Genomic DNA, 25243 nt, shown 5'->3' with positions numbered 1-25243 from the left:
TGAACAGCAATCTTTAAGTCATACCACAGATTCTCAATTGGATTGAGGTCTGGGCTTTGACTAGGCCATTCCAAGACATTTAAATGTTTCCCCTTAAACCACTCCAGTGTTGCTTTGGCAGTATGCTTGGGGTCATTGTCCTGCTGGAAGGTGAACCTCCGTCCCAGTCTCAAATCTCTGGAAGACTGAAACAGCCATCCATCATTCCTTCAATTCTGACCAGTTTCCCAGTCCTTGCCGAAGAAAAACATCCCCACCGCATGATGCTACCACCACCATGCTTCACTGTGGGGATAGTGTTCTCGGGGTGATGAGAGGTGTTGGGTTTGCGCCAGACATAGTGTTTTCTTTGATAGCTAAAAAGCTAAATTTTAGTCTCATCTGACCAGAGTACCTTCATACATATGTTTGGGGAGTCTCTCACATGCCTATGGCAAACACCAAACGTGTTTGCTTATTTTTTTCTTTAAGCAATGGCTTTTTTCAGGCCACTCTTCCGTAAAGCCCAGCTCTGTGGAGTGTACTGCTTAAAGTGGTCCTATTGACAGATAGTCCAATCTCCGCTGTGGAGCTCTGCAACTCCTTCAGGGTTATTTTTGTTTCTTTGTTGCCTCTCTGATTAATGCCCTTCTTGCCTGGTCCGTGAGTTTTGGTGGGCGGCCCTCTCTTGGCAGGTTTGTTGTGGTGCCATATTCTTTACATTTTTAATAATGTATTTAATGGTGCTCTGTGGGATGTTCAAAGTTTCGGATATTTATTTATAACCCAACCCTGATCTGTACTTCTCCACAACTTTGTCCCTGACCTGTTTGGAGAGCTCATTGGTCTTCATGGTGCCACTTGCTTGGTGGTGCCCCTTTCTTAGTGGTGTTGTAGACTATGGGGCCTTTCAGAACAGGAATATATATACTGAGATCATGTGACAGATCATGTGAAACTTAAATAAAGTCCACCTGTGTGCCATCTAACTAATAATGTGACTTCTGAAGGTAATTGGTTGCACCAGATCTTATTTAGGAGCTTCATAGCAAAGCGGGTGAATACATATGCATGCACCACTTTTCAGTTATTTATTTTTGGAAACAAGTAATTTTTTTCATTTCACTTCACCAATTTGGAATATTTTGTGTATGTCCATTCCATGAAATCCAAATAAAAATGTATTTAAATTACAGGTTGTAAGAAACAACATAGGAAAAATGCCAAGGGGGTGAAAACTTTTGCAAGGCACTGTATATGTGTTCAGGGAAAGGAGAGAGAGCAAGAAAACACATCAGAAATATGTTCGGAAACTTTTTTCGGAGTGGCTGAGGTTTCCGGATTTTCTGGAAACCCGATTTGCCGTGGCTAAAGAGATTTCTGCATATGTACAGGATTTTGTTTACCTACCTACCTAGCTGCTCAGTGCCCCGCTGCCTACCTACCTAGCTGCTGCTGCTGCCCAGTGCCCCGCTGCCTACCTACCTAGCTGCTGCTGCTGCCCAGTGCCCCGCTGCCTACCTACCTAGCTGCTGCTGCTGCCCAGTGCCCCACTGCCTACCTACCTAGCTGCTGCTCAGTGCCCCGCTGCCTGCCTACCTACCTAGCTGCTGCTGCTCAGTGCCCCGCTGCCTACCTAGCTGCTGCTGCTCAGTGCCCCGCTGCCTACCTAGCTAGCTGCTGCTGCTGCCCAGTGCCCCGCTGCCTACCTAGCTGCTGCTGCTGCTGCTCAGTGCCCCGCTGTCTACCTAGCTGCTGCTGCTCAGTGCCCCGCTGCCTACCTAGCTGCTGCTGCTGCTGCTCAGTGCCCCGCTGCCTGCCTACCTGCGCTGCTGCTCAGTGCCCCGCTGCCTGCCTACCTAGCTGCTGCTGCTGCTCAGTGCCCCGCTGCCTACCTACCAGCTGCTGCTGCTGCTCAGTGCCCCGCTGCCTACCTACCAGCTGCTGCTGCTGCTCACTGCCCCGCTGCCTACCTACCTAGCTGCTGCTGCTCAGTGCCCCGCTGCCTACCTAGTTGCTGCTGCTCAGTGCCCCGCTGCCTACCTAGTTGCTGCTGCTCAGTGCCCCGCTGCCTACCTAGTTGCTGCTGCTGCTCAGTGCCCCGCTGCCTACCTAGTTGCTGCTGCTGCTCAGTGCCCCGCTGCCTACCTAGTTGCTGCTGCTGCTCAGTGCCCCGCTGCCTACCTAGTTGCTGCTGCTCTTGAGATGAGATGAGTCTTGCGAGGACTGTGGGAGTCCTACTGCAAAACAACGTTCCACAGAGGGGTATTAGCGTGTAGCCCAAACTGTTCGGACGCTACAGACAAAAGTTGGTAGACCGGCGGTACCGAGACACTTGTGAGGGTCATGGTGGTCCTGAGAGTCTCATCTTTCCATTAAGGGGGTCATAATAGTTTTATTTCAGCTGTTCACAAATATGAGGTCGTGTTCGAGAGGATCAAAACAGCACTGTATCATGGGTAAATTGTGACTGACTGATCTACAAATAATACAATGCGTAGTTATTTACGATTCAAGGTGATTTTGTAGATCAAGTCGGCTGTAATGTCGAATAAGCCCACAGGCTCCACCATCACGGTTCAGAAGCGGGTGAGTAAAGAGAAACAATATAACATGTGCAGAATGTGATCGGGATCAGTAGCTTTGAGAAAGAAAAAAAAAGTCACATTTATTTATCTCATTGGGATAAAAATCTATCTAGCAATATAGATACTTCATCGGTCGTTTGGTTAGAAGGTAAATGCATCTTCTACCTTTCCCAACAGACAGACCGACACAAAACCTAATAATAGGTGGAGTATTAATGAGTATTCCATCTCTACTTAGACCAAGGGAAATATTAGTCAACCTGTGTCTCAGCAGGGTAAAACCAACTCCACTGAGAGGGCATATATTCTGTTAAAGATAGGTGAGGTGTTAAAACCAGTAAAGCCCATTGCGTGACAATGTGTCACACAGGAGGGAATTCTGGGAAGATTAGTTTTAGTGTTGGCCGGCAGGACGGTGGACGCTGCCAGACAGAGGAAGGATGCATCTCAGAGAGCAGATGAAAGGAGGAGAGACGTCTCTCACTGTGACCGCCTGACCTCAGGAAGGGGAAGAGGAAGGTGTGGGCCGTGACGAACTAACATGGCATTCACAGAATCACCCACACAATGTGCAAACACTCACCCACCCACACAAGACAGACACATCCAGCACCACCCCCCCCCAAGCAGCATCAGCACCAACCTCACTCCCCCCACCAACCTCACCCCCCCAACCACCAGCACCAACCTCACCCCCACCAGCACCAACCTCACCTCACCCCCCCTCCCAGCACCAACCTCACCTCACCCCCCTCCCAGCACCAACCTCAGAACCCCCTCCCAGCACCAACCTCACCCCCCCACCCAGCACCAACCTCACCCCCCCACCAACCTCACACCCCCCACCAACCTCACACCCCCCACCAGCACCAACCCCCTCCCACCAGCACCAACCTCACCCCCCCTCCCAGCACCAACCTCACAACCCCCCACCAGCACCAACCTCAGCCCCCCTCCCAGCACCAACCTCAGCCCCCGACACCAGCACCAACCTCACCTCACCAACCTCACCAGCACCAACCTCACCCCACCAGCACCAACCTCACCTCACCCTCCCACCAGCACCAACCTCACCCCACCCCCCCACCAGCACCAACCTCATCCCCCCTCCCAGCGCCAACCTCACCCCCCCCACCAGCGCCAACCTCACCCCCCCCACCAGCGCCAACCTCACCCCCCCCAACAGCGCCAACCTCACCCCCCCACCAGCGCCAACCTCACCCCCACTCCCAGCGCCAACCTCACCTCACCCCCCCTCCCAGCGCCAGCCTCACACACCCCCCACCACCAGCCCCCCCACCAGCACCAACCTCACACACCCCCCCCACCAGCACCAACCTCACACACCCCCCCTCCCAGCACCAACCTCACAACCCCCCCACCACCACCAGCCTCACACCCCCCCCCACCAGCACCAACCTCACACACCCCCCCCACCAGCACCAACCTCACACACCCCCCCCCACCAGCACCAACCTCACACACCCCCCCCCACCAGCACCAACCTCACACACCCCCCCCACCAGCACCAACCTCACACCCCCCCCCACCAGCACCAACCTCACACACCCCCCCACCAGCACCAACCTCACACACCCCCACCACCAGCACCAACCTCACACACCCCCACCACCCAACCCCCACCAGCACCAACCTCACACACCCCCCCACCAGCATCAACCTCACACCCCCCCCCCCACCAGCACCAACCTCACACACCCCCCTACCAGCACCAACCTCACACACCCCCCACCACCAACCTCACCCCCCCCCCACCACCACCAACCTCACACAATTGCTTTCATATTTGGTGATATTGCTATTTCTGGATAAGGCTTTAAAATACAGGATCAAATATTGCTACCTTACATGATTGCACACAACACAGGGCCGTAGCATAGCAGACAAACTGTATAGACAGTTTAAGGGTTTTCATAGAATGAGGAACAACCATAAGACAACAGTTAGTCATCTTTAGTGTTGGAAACCATAGCTAAACAAGGTGGTGCTGAGACCCTTTCAACAAGTTTCCAAGGTAGTACCGAGTTCAGGGGAGTTTGTGTTATTATACCAGTAAAAAAAAAAATATATATATATATATATATCATGGTGTATCATCACGGCTGGAATGCTGTTTGAGGACCACTTTGGAAACAAGTTCTTTAATAATATTTAAGCGCTGTCCTCTGATGGGAAATCTGGTTGTACAATTTATAAATTATAAATAAATTCAATTCAATTCTTCCAACTGACATCCAGGATCCAAAGCAACCATTTTACAAGATGTCATCTTTGTGTGGGGAAATCTAGTGGGAACCTTGTGCAAGGTGACTCAACAGGTTTCTACGCAGTTTCCAGTTGAGGGAAATTTGGTTGTTACGACCATAGAATTAGAACGATGACAGTCATTGCGGAGCAGACAGCTTAGCGTGAGTTGCATACATGTCTCGTCATGTCCATGCCATGTGGAAATAAGGACGCCAGAGGCTAGCCCTTTGACTTACTGACTAACACACAGAATTAAAAACAGATCTGCCTGATCTCAGGTTCAGCTGGTTGTGATGTCCCCGTGATGATTTGATTGACTGAATACCTGTGATGAAGTCCTCGTAGTTTACAGCTTTCCGTCAGCATCATGGTCACCTGCATCTCAGAGGCATGGTCTACAGAATGAGAAAAGAGAAGACAAGTTACTCAAGTTTAGTCTAGAAATCTACTGCAGTCTTGAAGGAGACATAACTTAAGTTTTGGAACGCAACCCATAAACACCACTTAGAGTACTTTTGCTGTATGCTAACCCTTCTTGGTCAAGCTGAGCCATGAACATTCCTCCTGACTAACTGGGGGGATGGGGGGGGGATGGGGTGTCTAAGAAGGTCATCTAACAGTCTAACAGCCCTCTTGACCTCACACCATTCCCTTTTCTGAGAACAGCCCCAGTCATGGCTTCCTGTGAGAGTTATATCTTCTCTGGTTGGAAACGTACGGACGCTAGATTGACTCTTGCCAAGCCAAGCCAAGCCACACAGAGGCCCAGAACTGGCTTCTATTACTATTTAAAATCTTTCAAAAAATATTGGGAGTTTTTTTTGTTGCTCTAGTATGCCTGGAGTGTCAGATGGGCTGGGGTTTACACTCACGTGACTATTCTATTAGTTCTATTTGGCCAAACTCAAATCAAACCCAGATAAAGTACTTGAAGTGATTTCTTAAACTAATTGAACCCAGGTCTACAGAGGGCCGTGTTTAATCTGGGAGAGAGAGAGAGAGAGGCCTTCTGGGAAGCGGGCTTGTTTCCTGCTCTCTGGGCCTGCTGGGAGGAAGAGGAGGAGGAAGTGGAACGATGAACAAAGCAGGACCCTGGTATGGTTGGCATGGTGGTGGGCACATTGTTCATGGTCTGGTACCCACCCCACCCTGGATAAACATGGAAGTGCCTAGAGGAGCTAGAGGGCAAAGGTCAGCTGGAAGGGAGACATGAACCTGAGAACATCTGTGGGAAGGAGAGCCAAACGCTGTGGGGGTGGTAAACTAAGGGTACTCTTCCACCTGACGAGATATAAGGTCATGTGGTCAGAGGTTGCCTAAGTCCATCTAACACAAACCCATAACCTTAGTTTAACATTACGGTCTAATCTGTAGGCTAACAGCCCTACTAACAACTGTTTTCATAAACACAGGAAACCTAATGAGAAGTCCATAACTGTTTATTCAAACTGGTGGGAAATTCATCATAGCCACGCCGATATCAGCAATACACAGTATAAACATCAATGGACTCACTGATAGGGTCATATGACACTTTAGGACGTCAATAACGTTGTTGAAAGGTTCTTGAAAGGTTCTTGAAAGGTTTAAAATCCAAAAGACAGATGAACTATATTCTTGTGTTGTGTACCATTCATTTTCTGACCATGGTACAATTGACACCAGTTTTTAACAGTGGAATTTCTGTACTGAGGGCTTCTCTGTCTGCAGCAGGTGTCTGCACGGCTTTAGTATAGAGATAAAACAGACAGAGCAACTTGGTAGAAACAGATCAGGTGGCATTCAGTTTACTCAGGGACCTCATGCCCTCCTGGCACCTGCCTTAATACTGTTTGCCAAGCACACGGTAAGTTAACCATGAAAGGGAGATGGGGGACAATTTTAAAGCAAACTTTACAGCATAATGTTTCAATTTACGGTTGGAAAACATTATTTACGGTTGGAAAACATTATTCGTTACACTAGAGTGCAGTAGCTGAAGCAGCGACATGGGAATGGGTGGGTTGCAGACAGCGACATGGGAATGGATGGGTTGCAGACAGCGACATGGGAATGGATGGGTTGCAGACAGCGACATGGGAATGGATGGGTTGCAGACAGCGACATGGGAATGGATGGGTTGCAGACAGCGACATGGGAATGGATGGGTTGCAGACAGCGACATGGGAATGGATGACTGTGCGTACCTTTCACTGTCTTCACAAAGCAATATTTCTCCTTGGCCGGGTCCTTTTCGTCCAACAGAACACCGTGGAAGATGCGGCCAAATGTTCCTGTGAAAGAAGAGCAAAGATTTGATTAGGGCAGATGCAGGCAGGCAGAGGGTGGGTCTTTGTTCATTCCTTTATCACTCATTGGACAACATTAAAATGACATAGAACCCCAAAGAGCATTTTAGGGCTCTGTAAAACTGGTGGTACCCAGGGCTCGCTACTATGTCCTATCGTTCTCATTGCTGGTGTCCCTCAGGGCAATGTAAAACTGGTATTCCCCAGGGCTCGGTACTAGGACCTCTCCTGTTCTCATTACCGGTGTCCCCCAGGGCTCAGTACTAGGAACTCTCCTGTTCTCATTACTGGTGTCCCCCAGAGCTTGGTACTAGGTCCTCTCGGGTTCTTACTACTGGTGTCCCCCAGAGCTCGGTACTAGGACTTCTCCTGTTCTCATTACAGCTATACACCAGGGATCTGTACAAGGTATTCTTTAATGTCTCACTACTGGTGTCCCCCAGGGCTTGGTAATAGGTCCTCTCGTGTCACTTACATTGGTCATATCCTCACAGGCTCGCTTACCATTGCTATGCTGATGACAGTCAACGTTCTGACAAATCAGGGGACTATGACAGAGCTATTCTGACGAACAGCTACAACACATGGTAAAGATAGAAAAGCACTTAAATGTGTTCTCCTAATATGTTCTCCTAATATAAGCATTGATAGCTTCAGGGACAGAGAAACCGAGGAGAGGGCAGGTAAATATAAATTTAAGAGCATAAACCATCAAGGTAAAGGGAAGAATCCAGGCCTGGAGGCCAACTTGGCCCTGTGTCTCACCAGGAGTAGCGATGACGGATAACAGGGTTTAACTGTCTCTTCGACTCTCTCCCTGGCTCTGTCGGGCGAGTCTGGACGTGCAAGCTCGCTGAAACCCAAACGGAATAGAGTTCCCCCTCCAAGGCTCCTTTTCTCTGCCTCCCTCACAAACATCCTGACCTCTTCCTATAGGGCCGGTGTTCCGGTAAGCACTGACTGAGGTAATATTCTGCTGTAAATCTGAATGGAAGAGTTCCAACATCACTTTGGCAAAAACAACTTACTCCAGTCCTTGTTGCACAAGGCAGGCACACTGATATCGCGAGGTCTCTGGGAGAGGGAATTGGATATCATGAGTGGTCAGCAAACAACGATCCTAAACTAAGACTACAGCACCGATCATTAGGTCTGTGTATGAGTGTATGAGCACAGTCAGGGGCAGTGTTAATCAATGATAGCAACACTGTTTATGCAGTGTGCCTGAGGGTTTTCAATGTAGTCTGATAAAAACAATGAATAATAATAATAAACTCAGTAAAACAAACAAACCATATTCACAGGAATATGGCACAGAAGTGAGCGACGTTATCCATCATACAAGAAATAAGCACTAGTTGTTATAAACACATAAAACACAGCCTTGGGCTATGGGAGCCAGGGAGGATCAGATCAGTTTATGCTGAGGAATAGTGTTATTTCTGCAGGCTGTTGTGTCAACATCTCCTCAGCTAGGGGCCAGAACAGAGGTGTGCTGAAGCAAGGCCAGGGCCAGACAGGACAAGACCAGAGCTACACTGGAGCAAGGCCAGGGCCAGACCAGAGGTGAACTGGAGCACGGCCAGGGCCAGAGCTACGCTGAAGGTAGGCCAAGGCCAGGCCAGGGCCAGACCAGAGGTGAACTGGAGCAAGGCCGGGGCCAGACCAGAGGTGAACTGGAGCAAGGCCGGGGCCAGGCCAGAGGTGAACTGGAGCAAGGCCGGGGCCAGACCAGAGCAAGGCCGGGGCCAGACCGGAGCAAGGCCGGGGCCAGACCGGAGCAAGGCCGGGGCCAGACCGGAGCAAGGCCGGGGCCAGACCGGAGCAAGGCCGGGGCCAGACCGGAGCAAGGCCGGGGCCAGACCGGAGCAAGGCCGGGGCCAGGCCTTGGGACTGGAATATGATCCACAGTTCTCTCTGTGGTGATGATGAACGCTGTAGCAGAACCATGAAGAGCGGTGTTTAAGAGGCCACAACATGTTAGTGAAAGCGGACCACCTACCCGCACGAGACACTTTCTCAGTGATATTCCTGATGGGAATTACGTATGCAGGCATTGCACTTAAGACAACTTTACCAACAAATGGCTTTGGATACACCTACTCATTCAAGGGATTTTGCCCATTTCCTCCTGAGACGAGAGTCCTTTTGGATCCATTTCCTCCTGAGACGAGAGTCCTGTTGGATCCATTTCCTCCTGAGACGAGAGTCCTGTTGGATCCATTTCCTCCTGAGACGAGAGTCCTGTTGGATCCATTTCCTCCTGAGACGAGAGTCCTGTTGGATCCATTTCCTCCTGAGACGAGAGTCCTTTTGGATCCATTTCCTCAGCACTTTGTCTCTAAAAGGTCTAAATGAAGAACTAGACATAAAACCTTTTGTATAAAATGTGCCTTTTTTCCCCCTCCATTTCCCCTATATAATATTGTATACAAAATGATTGATGCATGGGTCTCATCTGTTTTTTTATCTATTGCTATTGGCCTGCTTGACATTGATAAAAAAAAGGAAATGTATTTATGGTTTTCCATATGTCCACTGTGTAATATAATATTTACAGAGTTGCGGATATTCCTTTTTTCTTGGATACGTTCTTCTGTCCTGCACCTGATAAGTTGGATGTGCATTTTTTTCCATTGTAGTTGTTAATTACCAGCTTTTCTGCTCTAAACTATGTAGAATATTGACCTGTTGGAAACTACATCTCCTTACTACAGGTTTGATCTGATTTCTCTCTACATAAACTGAGCATCGAGCTCACAGAAAAAAACTAAATGAAATGGAATTCAAAATCATTTAACAGACTTTGGTCAATTACACTGAACAAAATATAAAAACGGAACATGTAAGAATATCAAAGATTTTACTAAGTTACAGTTCATATTCGGAACTATGTCTCTTTAAATAACTTCATTAGGCCCTAATCTATGGATTTCACATGACTGGGAATACAGATACGCATCCGTTGGTAACAGATACCTAAAAAAAAGGTAGAGGTGTGGATCAGAACCAGTCAGTATCTGGTGTGAGCATTTGTCTCGTGCAGCGCGACACATCTTCACAGAGTTGATCAGGTTGTTGAATGTGGCCTGTGGAATCTTGTCCCACTCTTCAATGGCTGTGCAAAGTTAATGGATATATGCAGGATTTTATCAGCTTCTTGATATGTCACACCTGTCAGGTGGATGGATTATCTTGGCAAAAGAGAAATGCTCCCTAACAGAGATGTAAACTAATTTGTGCACAAAATTTGAGAAATGTTTTTTTTTGTGCGCATGGAACATTTCTGGGATCTTTTATTTCAGCTCATGTAACATGGGACCAACACTTTACATGTTACTTTTAAAGAATGTATGTATGCATAGCTGGTCGGGTGGGGAAAGCCACGGAACCAACTTTCTGGACCCGTAAAGACCTCTAATGCCAATATTCACACTAGCATACGACCTGAATGAAGCAATACATGTCGTAGAGAGTTCAATGGAACGCAGACCGTGAGGAAAGTGCATGGAAGCCGTCGTTGGTGGCCATTCAAAAACAACTGGTCCAACAACGTGGATATTCTTAAAATGTCATGACGTATGTGTTCTAACAGGCCCACGAAGTGGTTACAAAAATCCAATTTGGATATATTTGGCTGTTCTTCCATTATAAATTTACAAGTTGTCCCTTTCCAGCTTCAGAGAAAATGGCTGCTAAACGCCAACTCCCGTTGGCATAGGCAGGTACAATTTCTAGCCATGTAGAAATCCGTGGTGGCAGTTGAAGCCGTTTTGAAGTGTAATGCAGGTGGTAACGACGGCATGGACAAGCATATACTATCATTGTGTGAAATAAACATTGTAGGCTAATGTTCCGTGCATCACGTTTCCATGTTTTGGTCAAATTCCATTGACCTATGAATTGGGAAAATTAATTCTTGATGTATTCTAATAAAGTATTATCAGGGATGCCATTGGTAGAGGTATGCCACCGCTTGCCTGGCAAGGAGTAACAGTCTGGACGGTAATGCGTCGTCATTCCTGTCACACACAAAACAACAATAGATCACCACACTGACCAACCACCATGTTGTCTTAAACCTACACAGTGACGAACGACCAGGTTTTAAATCAAAATCAAACTTTATTTGTCACTTGCTCCGAATACAGTGTAGACCTTACCGTGAAATGCTTACTTAGAAACCCTTAACAGTGCAGTTCAAGAAGAGAGAATATTTACCAAATAAACAAAAGTAAAAAATAATAAAAACACAATAACGAGGCTATCTACTGGGGGTACCGGTATCGAGTTAGTGTGCGTGGGTACAGGTTAGAGGTAATTTGTGACTATGCATAGATAATAACAGCGAGTAGCAGCAGTGTACAAAACAAACGGAGGGGGAAAGGGGTCAATGTAACAGTTCGGTGGCCATCTGATTAATTGTTCAGCAGTCTTATGGCTTGGGGGTAGAAGCTGTTAGAGTCATTTGGTCCTAGACTTGGCGCTCCGGTACCGCTTGCTGTGCGGTAGCAGAAAAAATAGGCTATGACTTGGGTGACTGGAGAGTGACAATTTTATGGGCTTTCCTCTGACACTGCCTATTATAAAAGGTCCTGGATTGCAGGAAGCTTGGGGCCCCCGTGATGTACTGGGCCGTATGCACTACCCTCTGTAGCACCTTAAGGTCAGATGCCGAGCAGTTGCCGTACCAGGTAGTGATGCAACGGGTCAAGATGCTCTCGATGGTGCAGCTGTAGAACTGAGGATCTGAGGACCCATGCCAAACCTTTTCAGTCTCGTGAGGGGTGATAGGAACTGTAGTGGCCTCTTCACGACTGTCTTGGTGTGTTCGGACAATGATAGATCGTTGGTGATGTGGACACCAAGGAACTTGAAGCTCTCAAACTGCTCCACTACAACCCCGTGATGTTAAATGGGGGCCTGTTCGGCCCGCCTTTTCCTGTAGTCCACGATCAGGTCCTTTGTCTTGATCACATTGAGGGAGAGGTTGTTGTCCTGGCACCACACTGCCAGTTCTCTGCCCTCCTACCTATAGGCTGTCTCATCATTGTCGGTGATCAGGCCTACCCCTGCTGTGTCGTCAGCAAACTTAATGATAGTGTTGGAGTTGTGTTTTGCCACGCAGTTGTGGGTAAACAGGGAGTACAGGAGGGGGCTAAGTACACTCCCCTGAGGGGCCCCAGTGTTGAGGATCAGCGTGGCAGACGCATTGTTGCCTACCCTTACCACCTGGGGGCGGCCCGTCAGGATGTCCAGGATCCAGTTGCAGAGGGAGGTATTTAGTCCCAGGTTCCTTAGCTTAGTGATGAGCTTCGTGGGCACTGTTGTGTTGAACGCTGAGCTGTAGTCGATGAGCAGCATTCTCAAATAGGTGTTCCTTTTGTCCAGGTGGGAAAGGGCAGTGTGGAGTGCGATTAAGATTGCGTCATCTGTAGATCTGTTGGGGCGGTATGCGAATTGGAGTGGGTCTAGTGTATCCGGGAGGATGCTGTTGATGTGAGCCATGACCAGCCTTTCAAAGCACTTCATGGCTACTGATGTGAGTGCTACGGGGCAGTAATCATTTGGGCAGGTTACATTCGCTTCCTTGGGCACAGGGACTATGGTGGTCTGCTTGAAATATGTAGGTACTACAGATATGGTCAGGGAGAGGTTGAAAATGTCAGTGAAGACACTTGCCAGTTGGTCTGTGCATGCTTTGAATACACGTCCTGGTAATCCATCTGGCCCCGTGGCTTTGTCAATGTTGACCTGTTTAAAAGATCTTGCTCACATCAGCTACCGAGAGCGTTATCAGTTATCCAGAATAGCTAATGCTCGCGTGAATGCTTCAGTGTTGCTTGCCTTGAAGCGAGCATAAAAAAGGCATTTAGCTCGTCTGGTAGTCTCACGTCACTAGGCAGCTCGCGTTTGGGTTTCCCTTTGTAGTACCGTAATAGTTTTCAAGCCCTGCCACATCCGACGAGCGTCAGACACGGTGTAGGAGGATTCAATCTTAGTCCTGTATTGACGCTTTGCCTGTTTGATGGTTTCTAATAGGCATCCGGATTAGTGTCCCGCTCCTTGAATGCAGAAGCTTTAGCCTTTAGCTCGATGTGGATGGTGCCTGTAAATCCATGGCTTCTGGTTGGGAAATGTACGTACGGTCACTGTGGGGATGACATTAGCAATGAACTTATTGATAAAGCCGATGACTGAGGTGTTGTACACCTCAATGCCAATAAAATCCCGGGAAACATATTCCAGTCTGTGCAGCAAAACAGTCCTGTAGCATCCACGTCATCTGACCTACACACGGACGAACGACCGCGTCGTCTCACACCGACACACTGACCAATTACCATGTTGTTTTATTGTGCAGAGTTTTGAAAGGAATGTTTTGGTCAGGATGTCACACCTCAGTTAGTGTCAGTTGGAAGTGAGAGCTGGTCATTGGACCGTGTGTTATGTACCATCTTTAGTTTCACAACCAGGTACAACAATAACATTCATCCATCAGACATGAATCAATGTGTTCGTCTGTGTACGTCCCAAACCCTATTCTCCTACACAGTGTCCTTCTTTTAACAAGGGCCCCTAGGGGGTGTCAGCGAATAGGGTGCGATTTGGGACGTGTACACAGACGTCTCAAACACCTTGTAAGGTCTGGAAACGGAGTTGGACGCTGTGTTCCGTGTTCTTTTGGTTTCACAACATGAGATAATTGCAGAAGGTCAGAAGATACTCCCCAGAAGCGAACAACTGATCTACCGGACAAGTTGGGTCACGTCACAGCGCAGTGTGTGTCCTGTGACTGTGTACGCTATAGCTGTCAGTCAGGATACTTGTGTTGTGATGGTTTAATGCAGTTTAATCCAATAATCACAATTCAGGCTATATTCAGACTTCAGCGCCAGTCAGCTCTGGAATTCTCGGGGGGTTTTGCGAACTGTTACAGTCGCTGGTGCAATACTCTCTCTCTCACTGTGTGTGTGTGTGCGTGTGTTACCTTCATGCAGGACGTCCCGTAGAGTGACTCTCAGTCTGGAGATGGAGATGTCTTTGACCTTGGCTTTGGCTTCCAGCAGACTAACGCTTCTCAGGTCGTTCTTCTCTATACGCAGGGACGGGTAGCCTTGGTGGGTAGGAGGGAGAGGGGAAGGGAGAGAAGGACGGTGGGTAGGAGGGAGAGGGGAAGGGAGAGAAGGACGGTGGGTAGGAGGGAGAGGGGAAGGGAGAGAAGGACGGTGGGAGGGGGAGGGAGAGGGAGAGAAGGAGGGAGAGAGGGGGACGGTGGGTAGGAGGGAGAGAGGGACGGTGGGTAGGAGGGAGGGAGGGAGGGAGGGAGAGGGACGGTGGGTTGGAGGGAGGGAGGGAGGGACGGAGGGAGGGACGGTGGGTAGGAGGGAGGGAGGGAGGGACGGTGGGTAGGAGGGAGGGAGAGACGGTGGGTAGGAGGGAGGGAGGGAGGGAGGGAGGGACGGTGGGTAGGAGGGAGGGAGGGAGGGACGGTGGGTAGGAGGGAGGGAGGGACGGTGGGTAGGAGGGAGGGACGGTGGGTAGGAGGGAGGGAGGGAGGGAGAGAGGGACGGTGGGTAGGAGGGAGGGAGGGAGAGAGGGACGGTGGGAGGGAGGGACGGTGGGTAGGAGGGAGGGAGGGTGGGAGAGAGGGACGGTGGGTAGGAGGGAGGGAGGGAGAGAGAGAGGGACGGTGGGTAGGAGGGAGGGAGGGAGGGAGAGAGTGGGACGGTGGGTAGGAGCGAGGGGAGGGAGGGAGGGACGGTGGGTAGGAGGGAGGGAGGGACGGTGGGTAGGAGGGAGGGAGAGAGGGTGGGTAGGAGGGAGGGAGGGACGGTGGGTAGAAGGGACGAGGGAGAGAGAGAGGGACGGTGGGTAGGAGGGAGGGAGGGAGAGAGGGACGGTGGGTAGGAGGGAGGGAGGGAGAGAGGGACGGTGGGTAGGAGGGAGGGAGGGAGAGAGGGAGGGGAAGGGAGGGATGGAGAGAGGGAGAGGGAGGGAGGGAGAGGGGGACGGTGGGTAGGAGGGAGGGACGGAGAGAGGGAGAGAGAGTGGGACGTGGGTAGGAGGGAGGGAGGGAGAGAGAGTGGGACGGTGGGTAGGAGGGAGGGAGGGAGAGAGAGTGGGACGGTGGGTAGGAGGGAGGGAGAGAGAGTGGGACAGTGGGTAGGAGGGAGGGAGAGAGAGGGGGTGGGTAGGAGGGAGGGAGGGAGGGAGGGACGGTGGGTAGGAGGGACGGAGGGAGAGAGAGAGGGACGGTGGGTAGGAGGGAGGGGGAGAGAGGGAGGGAGGGACAGTGGGTAGGAGGGAGGGAAGGAGCGAGAGAGAGGGACAAGTCAGAGTTTAAATCAGACTTCTAATACACACTCCCTTCTAAAAAAATTAAAAAAAATAAACTCTCCTAACTTTACTGTCTCTTCCACCGTCGCCCTCCAATAAACTTAATAATACAGCATATTGTAACGTCAGTGGAGACAGATACCACATTATAATAAAGCATATTGTAACACGTCAGTGGAGACAGATACCACATTATAATACAGCATATTGTAACACGTCAGTGGAGACAGATACCACATTATAATACAGCATAATGTAACACGTCAGTGGAGACAGATACCACATTATAATAAAGCATATTGTAACACATCAGTGGAGACAGATACCACATTATAATACAGCATATTGTAACACATCAGTGGAGACAGATACCACATTATAATACAGCATACTGTAACATGTCAGTGGACAGATACCACTTTATCATACAGCATATTGTAATCTGAATGCTGCTGGCTAACAGGTAAAGAAGGAATCCTTTGTGAGCCCTCCTTATTCCCAGTCCCAAATGGCACCCTATTCCCTATGTAGTGCATTACTTTTCACCAGGTACTACATAGGGAATATGGGGCCCAATTTGGGAGTCACCCTCAGAGCGTGTGGTTAACCGCTGGTGAAGACTGCAGCAGTGAGGCGAGACGCAAACCAAAGAGAGATATTATAACAGAGGACACGTTGAGCAAATCAGATCGACATGAAAGTACTCCAACTACAATCTGGGATTTGAGTTTGAGCCCAACAGCAGAAAACATTTTAATATACAGGTAACTGCTGTTGGGCATTTGAATATACAGGTAAATAGTGTGTCTTAATAGGGTGTTGGGCCACCACGAGCCAGAACAGCTTCAATGCATCTTGGCATAGATTCTACAAGAGTCTGGAACTCTGTTGGAGGGATACCGACTCCATTCTTCCACAAGAAATTCCAGCATTTAGTGTTTTTGTTGATGGTGGTAGAAAACGCTGTCTCAGGTACCCCTCCAGAACCTTCCATAAGTGTTCAATTGGGTTGAGTTATGGTGACTGACACACGGTGCGCGGGTCAGCTGTTCCTTCACCCGTAACTGCTAATAAACCATCCGTACCAACCTGACTATATGTGATCATGTAAATCTGAGTCCTGCACCGGCTAATATAGAAAATGCGCTGTAAGCTACAGAGATGGCAGAACGATTCTTTGACAGGGGGGGTGCAGGATCCTTTTTTTTGGGCCCAATTTAGATTCGTTTCTGCTTATAATTTCCAACATTATGCTAAGCTATTTGTTAGACATCTTGTCTCTAATTAGAGACATGCTTCTCTGTCATTATTTGTTTCCCTAGAAGACTGAATAAACACTTGCTCACCAGAATAATGTCATAAATCGATTGAAGCATTCATTCTATCTAGTAGACATCTGTGTAGTTCTCTGTACTATATCCTTCATTCGCGGATCAAATATGTTTAGGGACCGGGGAGAAAATGCAATAACACCCAAAAAATTATAATGGCAAAGATTTTCGGTGCAACATTTCCTAATGCCATCAGTTTGACCGGTTGTAGGAAATAGAAATCTGTGAAAACAACACAGCATGTTTCTGATAATATTTCAGTTCGGCTTGAATGATGCTGATGAAGAAAAACACCTCTACAGGCTGTCCCTAACTGCGCATTCACATGTTCTCAAGATGCTGAAAGAAATAAAATCCTATTTCTCCACTCCTGTTCCCGAGTCAAAATGTACCTTTTTTTTTGGTGAATAATTTTTTTTTTTAAATGCTGGAGTAATTGTGCAGGAGTTAATATTAAGGCTAGGTTAAAGACCTACAGTCAGTGTCCAGATTTCATTTTCCATTCAACACATCTGAACAGTAGGCTAAAGTTCCCTTGACGTGCCATAGGCCTATTTGAAGTCACCGTCTTGACTGTCGAATTTGTATAGCGCCTCACAATCACGCACAGGCGACACTTAGCACAGGCGACACTTAGCACAGGCGACACTTAGCACAGGCGACACTTAGCACAGGCGACACTTAGCACAGGCGACACTGCTATCATCCTCTTTTACCACTTAACCAAGTCTTTCCTAAACATTCCAGTTGTGGTCCTCCCTTCTCTTTATTTTCAACTCTCCATTTCACAGCTTTTCTCTTATTTATTTCAACTTTGACACCATTGTCTTTTTTGTCTCAGTGGATCGACGTTAACTTTTTCGGCACCATCCCAAAAGCGTTTTTACGATAGGTGTGTAGACTATTTGGCGTGTTAAAAGTTATGTGCTAAAGCTTACGCTGACAAAAGAAAAACCTCAAATTGCACAAGAATAATACATTAATGGATTATTTTTAATCAAATCAAATTTTATTTGTGACAAGCGCTGAATACAACCGGTGTAGACCTTACAGTGAAATGCTTACTTTACAAGCCCTTAACCAACAATGCAGTTAAGAAAAATAAGTGTTAAGTATTGTATTAAGTATTGTTTTCTTTCTTCAACCCGCCACCCACCCTTCATCCACACAATATTTCATGACCCTCAACCCAACTGTCCCCAAGGATATAACCATCACATACCCTTTAAACACTCTGGGCTCCTTCCAGATGCCTCTTTCAAGGTCACTGATCTCTTCTTCTAGCCATGGTAGCCAAAACAATGGGGCAACTGGGTATTTTTATACATGACCCTAAGCATGATGGGATGTTAACGGTTTAATTAACTCAGGAACCACACCTGTGTGGAAGCACCTACTTTCAATATGCACTGCTCAAAAAAATAAAGGGAACACTAAAATAACACATCCTAGACCTGAATGAATGAAATAATCGGATTAAATACTTTTCTTTACATAGTTGAATGTGCTGACAACAAAATCACACAAAAATAATGTATGGAAATCCAATTTATCAACCCATGGAGGTCTGGATTTGGAGTCACACTCAAAATTAAAGTGGAAAACCACACTACAGGCTGATCCAACTTTGATGTAATGTCCTTAAAACAAGTCAAAATGAGGCTCAGTAGTGCGTGTGGCCTCCACGTGCCTGTATGACCTCCCTACAACGCCTGGGCATGCTCCTGATGAGGTGGCGGATAGTCTCCTGAGGGATCTCCTCCCAGACATGGACTAAAGCATCCACCAACTCCTGGACAGTCTGTGGTGCAACGTGGCGTTGGTGGATGGAGCGAGACATGATGTCCCAGATGTGCTCAATTGGATTCAGGTCTGGGGAACGGGCGGGCCAGTCCATAGCATCAATGCCTTCCTCTTGCAGGAACTGCTGACACACTCCAGCCACATGAGGTCTAGCATTGTCTTGCATTAGGAGGAACCCAGGGCCAACCGCACCAGCATATGGTCTCACAAGGGGTCTGAGGATCTCATCTCGGTACCTAATGGCAGTCAGGCTACCTCTGGCGAGCACATGGAGGGCTGTGCGGCCCCCCAAAGAAATGCCACCCCACACCATGACTGACCCACTGCCAAACCGGTCATGCTGGAGGATGTTGCAGGCAGCAGAACGTTCTCCACGGCGTCTCCAGACTCTGTCACATGTGCTCAGTGTGAACCTGCTTTCATCTGTGAAGAGCACAGGGCGCCAGTGGCGAATTTTCCAATCTTGGTGTTCTCTGGCAAATGCCAAACGTCCTGCACGGTGTTGGGCTGTAAGCACAACCCCCACCTGTGGACGTCGGGCCCTCATACCACCCTCATGGAGTCTGTTTCTGACCGTTTGAGCAGACACATGCACATTTGTGTTCTGCTGGAGGTCATTTTGCAGGGCTCCGGCAGTGCTCCTCCTGCTCCTCCTTGCACAAAGGCGGAGGTAGCGGTCCTGCTGCTGGGTTGTTGCCCTCCTACGGCCTCCTCCACGTCTCCTGATGTACTGGCCTGTCTCCTGGTAGCGCCTCCATGCTCTGGACACTACGCTGACAGACACAGCAAACCTTCTTGCCACAGCTCGCATCGATGTGCCATCCTGGATGAGCTGCACTACCTGAGCCACTTGTGTGGGTTGTAGACTCCGTCTCATGCTACCACTAGAGTGAAAGCACCGCCAGCATTCAAAAATGACCAAAACATCAGCCAGGAAGCATAGGAACTGAGAAGTGGTCTGTGGTCACCACCTGCAGAACCACTCCTTTATTGGGGGTGTCTTGCTAATTGCCTATAATTTCCACCTGTTGTCTATTCCATTTGCACAACAGCATGTGAAATTTATTGTCAATCAGTGTTGCTTCCTAAGTGGACAGTTTGATTTCACAGAAGTGTGATTGACTTGGAGTTACATTGTGTTGTTTAAGTGTTCCCTTTATTTTTTTGAGCAGTGTAGTTTGTATCCCTATTTTACTCAAGTGTTTCCTTTATTTTGGCAGTTAACCAATAGGCTCATCATTCATTTTTTTTAAAGACAAAAATACCTGTAAATATCCCAGATTGCACCTTTAAACATCAGTATCAAATTGGGTTGAGATACTCCAGGACAAGCTAAACTAAGCTAAGCCCGAGGGATTCGCGAAGACACTTGAATGTGTCATGCATGTTAGCACATATCCCTCCATCCTATATGTCAATCTAAACATTTTAAAACCCCTTCATATGGAAAAGTGAAAAATGCTTAAATGAACCTCAAATCACATGATGCCTACAGGCGACAGTGAGATCAGGATTGGTATGTGCCTTTATCAAATCAAAGTTTATTTGTTGCATAAACAGATTAGCAGATGTTAAAACATGTGAAGCAAAATGATTGTGTTTCCAGCTCCAGCAGTGCAGTAAAATGTTTAACAGCATAATACTATCTAACAGCACAATACTATCTAAGAAAGTCGTGAAGAGGGCGCGACAACGCCTTTCCCCCCTCAGGAGACTGAAAAGATATGGCTTGGGTCCTCAGATCCTCAACAGCTGCACTATCGAGAGCCTTCTGACCTGTTGCATCACCGCCTGGTATGGTCAGATGCCGAGCAGTTGGCATAAGGCGCTACAGAGGGTAATAAGTACAGTCCAGTACATCACTGGGGCCAAGCTTCCTGCCATCCAGGACTTTTATACTAGACGGTGTCAGAGGAAGACCCTAAAAATTGTCAAAGACTCCAGTCACCCAAGTCATAGACTGTTTTCTCTGCTACCGCACAGCAAGCGGTACCGGAGCGCCAAGTCTAGGTCCAAAAGGCTCCTTAACAGTTTCTATCCCCCCAAGCCATAAAACTGCTGAACAGCTAATCAAATGGCTATCCAGACTATTTGCATTGACCCCCCCCCCCCGCTTTTACACTGCTCTGTTTATCTATGCAGTCACTTTACCCCTACCCCTGTACAAATGACCTCGACTAACATGTACCCCCGCACATTGACTCACTACAGGTACCACTTGAATATAGCCTCATTATTGTTATTTTATTGTGTTATTTTTTATTTATTTTTTACTTTATTTTGTAAATGTTTTCTTAACTCTATTTACTTTAAACTGCATTGTTGATTAATGGCGCGTAAGTATTTCACTGTAAGGTCTGTTATATAAACAGAGCATGTGACAAAATTCGATTTTTTTTAACAGCACAATACTATCTAACAGGACAATACTGAACACAAATAAAACAAAACAATTAGAAGAAACAAGAAATATCAGAATAAGCAATGTCAGTGTCCGGTCATTTATTTATTTTTTTTACATAATGTAACTATAAAATATTAGGTTTTATAGCACACCATCAGTACCATCTTTAAATGTTTTCTGAGATACATCTGTTACAGGGAGCAGACATTTGCCTTCTTGTATTTCTACAGTCTTCAGACCAAAGAGATGTCACAGCTTTTTGCTGCCACCTAGTGGGTAAACAGAACACCACCAAACTACGTTAAACATCAACCACCCGTGTCTGATCAGTACAACTGTGACAATTAATTGTCACGAAAATGACCACAGATTTCATAATTGTCATTTTTATTGAAACATGTTTTGAGCTTGTATTGCATCTTTGGCTCTACGGTCTAACAAATACAACACAGATCTGGTGACAACAAAAACAAAATGGTTTAAGCGCTTGGAACTTTTGGAAATTAAGCTTTTCTGCTTGTAAAATAATGACAGATTTTACCCTTTTAATGTCAACATTTTAAACTGATATTAGGTAAACTATATATGCACTTGAAAATAAAAGTTACATACCCTCTTCAAATAAATGTAATATGACAACAAAAAAGTACAAATTTGTTTTGACGGTCCTTTACCAGATTATAGGATAATGGTGCCACATGCCTGTGACGAGATCAGTAAATCTCACTGTGAGGAAAGGCACTGTAACATCACCAATGAGAGTACTGACTAAATTAAATTAATTTTTACTGGAAGGAGTACTGTTGCACTTTAAAAGGACGAAGCCAACTCCTGCAATATGGATGGATTAGGTAAACACTATAGATGATTAAAACACACAAAAAAACACAGCGAGAATAAAACATGAAGATGAATAAATCTGTTAGTAGAAGTTATGAATAGAGGGCCTTTGTTTTGGAACTATAAAAAATGTCACATGACATAGATTTTATCCTATATTTTTAAGCCTTCTCCAGAAATGAGTATTACACCAAAAAATAAAAGCAATTGTGTGACATGACTGTGCACAACACAGGGAGCCTAGTGCAGTGGGTGGTTGACTGGACTAGTGCAGTGGATGGGCCCCCGGTGAGACTGGACTAGTGCAGTGGATGTGCCCACGGTGAGACCGGACTACATGTGACTGAACTTACTTCTGGTTTCATGGATTGGGGCATCAGGGTTTGGGAAGGTGGCGGCAGCAAGCTGGAGAATGGGTGCAGTGCCAGGGTGATGGTCTGATAGTGAGAGGACAGGGGGATGGAGGGAGGGACGGAGAGAGAGAGAGTGGGAGAGAGAGAGAGAGAGAGAGAGAGGGGGGGAGAGAGGGGGAGAGAGGGAGGGAGAGGGAGGAGAGAGGGAGGGAGAGGGGGGAGAGAGGGAGGGAGAGGGGGAGAGAGGGAGGGAGAGAGGGTGGGAGAGAAGGAGAGAGAGAGAGAGGGTGGGAGAGAGGGAGAGAGAGAGAGAGTGGGAGAGAGAGAGAGAGAGAGAGAGAGAGAGTGGGAGAGAGAGAGAGAGAGAGAGAGGAAGAGAGAGAGAGAGAGAGAGAGAGAGTGGGAGAGAGAGAGAGAGAGAGAGTGGGAGAGAGAGAGAGAGAGAGTGTGAGAGAGAGAGAGAGAGAGTGGGAGAGAGAGAGAGAGAGAGAGAGAGAGAGAGAGAGAGAGAGAGAGAGTGGGAGAGAGAGAGAGAGAGAGAGAGAGAGTGGGAGAGAGAGAGAGAGAGAGAGAGAGAGAGTGGGAGAGAGAGAGAGAGAGAGTGGGAGAGAGAGAGAGAGAGTGGGAGAGAGAGAGAGAGAGTGGGAGAGAGAGAGTGGAGAGAGAGAGAGAGAGAGAGAGAGTGGGAGAGAGAGAGAGAGAGAGAGAGAGAGAGAGGGAGAGAGAGAGAGAGAGAGAGAGTGGGAGAGAGAGAGAGAGAGAGAGGGTGGGAGAGAGAGAGAGAGAGAGGGTGGGAGAGAGAGAGAGAGAGAGAGAGGGGTGGGAGAGAGAGAGGAGTGGGAGAGAGAGAGAGAGAGAGAGAGAGAGAGAGAGAGAGAGAGAGAGAGAGAGAGAGAGAGAGAGAGAGAGAGAGAGAGAGAGAGAGAGAGAGAGAGAGAGAGAGAGAGAGAGAGAGAGAGAGAGAGAGAGGGAGAGAGAGAGAGAGAGAGAGAGAGAGAGTGGGAGAGAGAGAGAGAGAGAGTGACAGAGGTGATTAAGCGTTGGGTAAATGACAGGTGTGGGATGGTACCATTAAACACATTGAAGCAAATTAGAGGACACAGCCACCTGCAGTAGGGCGAGGAAGAGGACACAGCCCCAACAGCCTGCAGTAGGAGGAGGACACAGCCCCAGCAGCCTGCAGTAGGAGGAGGACACAGCCCCAACAGCCTGCAGTAGGAGGAGGACACAGCACCAACAACCTGCAGTAGGAGGAGGACACAGCCCCAACAGCTTGCAGTAGGAGGAGGACACAGCCCCAACAGCTTGCAGTAGGAGGGGGACACAGCCCCAACAACCTGCAGTAGGAGGAGGACACAGCCCCAACAGCCTGCAGTAGGAGGAGGACACAGCCCCAACAGCCTGCAGTAGGAGGAGGACACAGCCCCAACAGCCTGCAGTAGGAGGAGGACACAGCCCCAACAGCCTGCAGTAGGAGGAGGACACAGCCCCAACAGCCTGCAGTAGGAGGAGGACACAGCCCCAACAGCCTGCAGTAGGAGGAGGACACAGCCCCAACAGCCTGCAGTAGGAGGAGGACACAGCCCCAACAGCCTGCAGTAGGAGGAGGACACAGCCCCAACAGCCTGCAGTAGGAGGAGGACACAGCCCCAACAGCCTGCAGTAGGAGGAGGACACAGCCCCAACAGCCTGCAGTAGGAGGAGGACACAGCCCCAACAGCCTGCAGTAGGAGGAGGACACAGCCCCAACAGCCTGCAGTAGGAGGAGGACACAGCCCCAACAGCCTGCAGTAGGAGGAGGACACAGCCCCAACAGCCTGCAGTAGGAGGAGGACACAGCCCCAACAGCCTGCAGTAGGAGGAGGACACAGCCCCAACAGCCTGCAGTAGGAGGAGGACACAGCCCCAACAGCTTGCAGTAGGAGGAGGACACAGCCCCAACAGCCTGCAGTAGGAGGAGGGACACAGCCCCAACAGCCTGCAGTAGGAGGAGGACACAGCCCCAACAGCCTGCAGTAGGAGGAGGACACAGCCAGTAGATGGCCAGTGTACACCCTCTTACACAGGTTGATGTAAACACCACTGAGTAAAGGCATAATGAATCAGACTTCTGCATTGGCCGTGTGTTCATACAGGACATCCAGCCCCAACCTACTGTCAACCAAATCATGTCAATGAAGAGCTATACGGAGAAATTCACATCGTTACAACATTTGGGAGGTGCTCAGCGATGTGGTACCAACTCAGTTTGACCTCTGCATGCCTCTGGAGGCTACTCTATAAGGAGCCTTCGACCACATTTTTGGATCAAGCATAAATTGGCTTTTAAACAGTCATCACAATGAACGGAATAAGACTGAAACACAATGCTGATACACAGCGCATTCAGAAAGTATTCAGACCCCTTGACTTTATTTATTTTTTACATTACAGCCTTATTATAAAATGGATTAAAAATATATATAATTCTCAATCTACACACAATAAGAAAACAGTTTTTTAGAAATGTTTGCCAACTTATTACAAATAAAAATAAAACACATTTACATAAGTATTCAGACTCTTTACTTAGTACTTTGTTGAAGCACCTTTGGCAGCGATTACAGCCTTGAGTCTTCTTGGGTATGATGCTACAAGCTTGGCACACCTGTATTTGGGGGAGTTTCTCCCATTCTTCTCTGCAGTGCCACTCAAGCTCTGTCAGGTTGGATGGGGAGCGTCACTGCACAGCTATTTTTTTGGTCTCTCCAGAGATGTTTGACCGGGTTCAAGTCCGGGTTCTGGATGGACCACTTAAGGATATTCAGAGACTTGTGCCAAAGCCACTCCTGCAATGTCCTGGCTGTGTGCGCAGGGTCGTTGGCCTGGCTGTGTGCTCAGGGTCGTTGTCCTGGCTGTGTGCTCCGGGTCGTTGTCCTGGCTGTGTGCTCCGGGTCGTTGTCCTGGCTGTGTGCTCCGGGTCGTTGTCCTGGCTGTGTGCTCCGGGTCGTTGTCCTGGCTGTGTGCTCCGGGTCGTTGTCCTGGCTGTGTGCTCCGGGTCGTTGTCCTG

The 25243-nt window shown here is 48.3% G+C and overlaps 1 protein-coding gene across 4 annotated transcripts in view; it reads right to left on the bottom strand.

Annotated features, from left to right (window-relative positions):
* LOC106560633 (tyrosine-protein kinase RYK) overlaps positions 1–25243 on the bottom strand; it is a 113510-nt gene that overhangs the window by 35324 nt on the left and 52943 nt on the right. For 2 of the 4 annotated variants that reach the window (XM_045687966.1, XM_045687967.1), the window contains exons 8-11: positions 22195–22278; positions 14115–14240; positions 7022–7108; positions 5161–5230 (exon numbers count right to left, since the gene is read on the bottom strand). In XM_045687966.1, the coding sequence (XP_045543922.1) occupies positions 5161–5230; positions 7022–7108; positions 14115–14240; positions 22195–22278 (367 nt within the window). The remainder of the gene's footprint in view (positions 1–5160; positions 5231–7021; positions 7109–14114; positions 14241–22194; positions 22279–25243) is intronic. The other 2 variants (XM_045687969.1, XM_045687970.1) reach the window with 1 other exon arrangement.

The sequence above is a fragment of the Salmo salar genome, chromosome ssa10 (assembly GCF_905237065.1).
Source record: "Salmo salar chromosome ssa10, Ssal_v3.1, whole genome shotgun sequence".
Taxonomy (NCBI): domain Eukaryota; kingdom Metazoa; phylum Chordata; class Actinopteri; order Salmoniformes; family Salmonidae; genus Salmo; species Salmo salar.
This window is presented reverse-complemented; position numbering and strand designations above follow the sequence as displayed.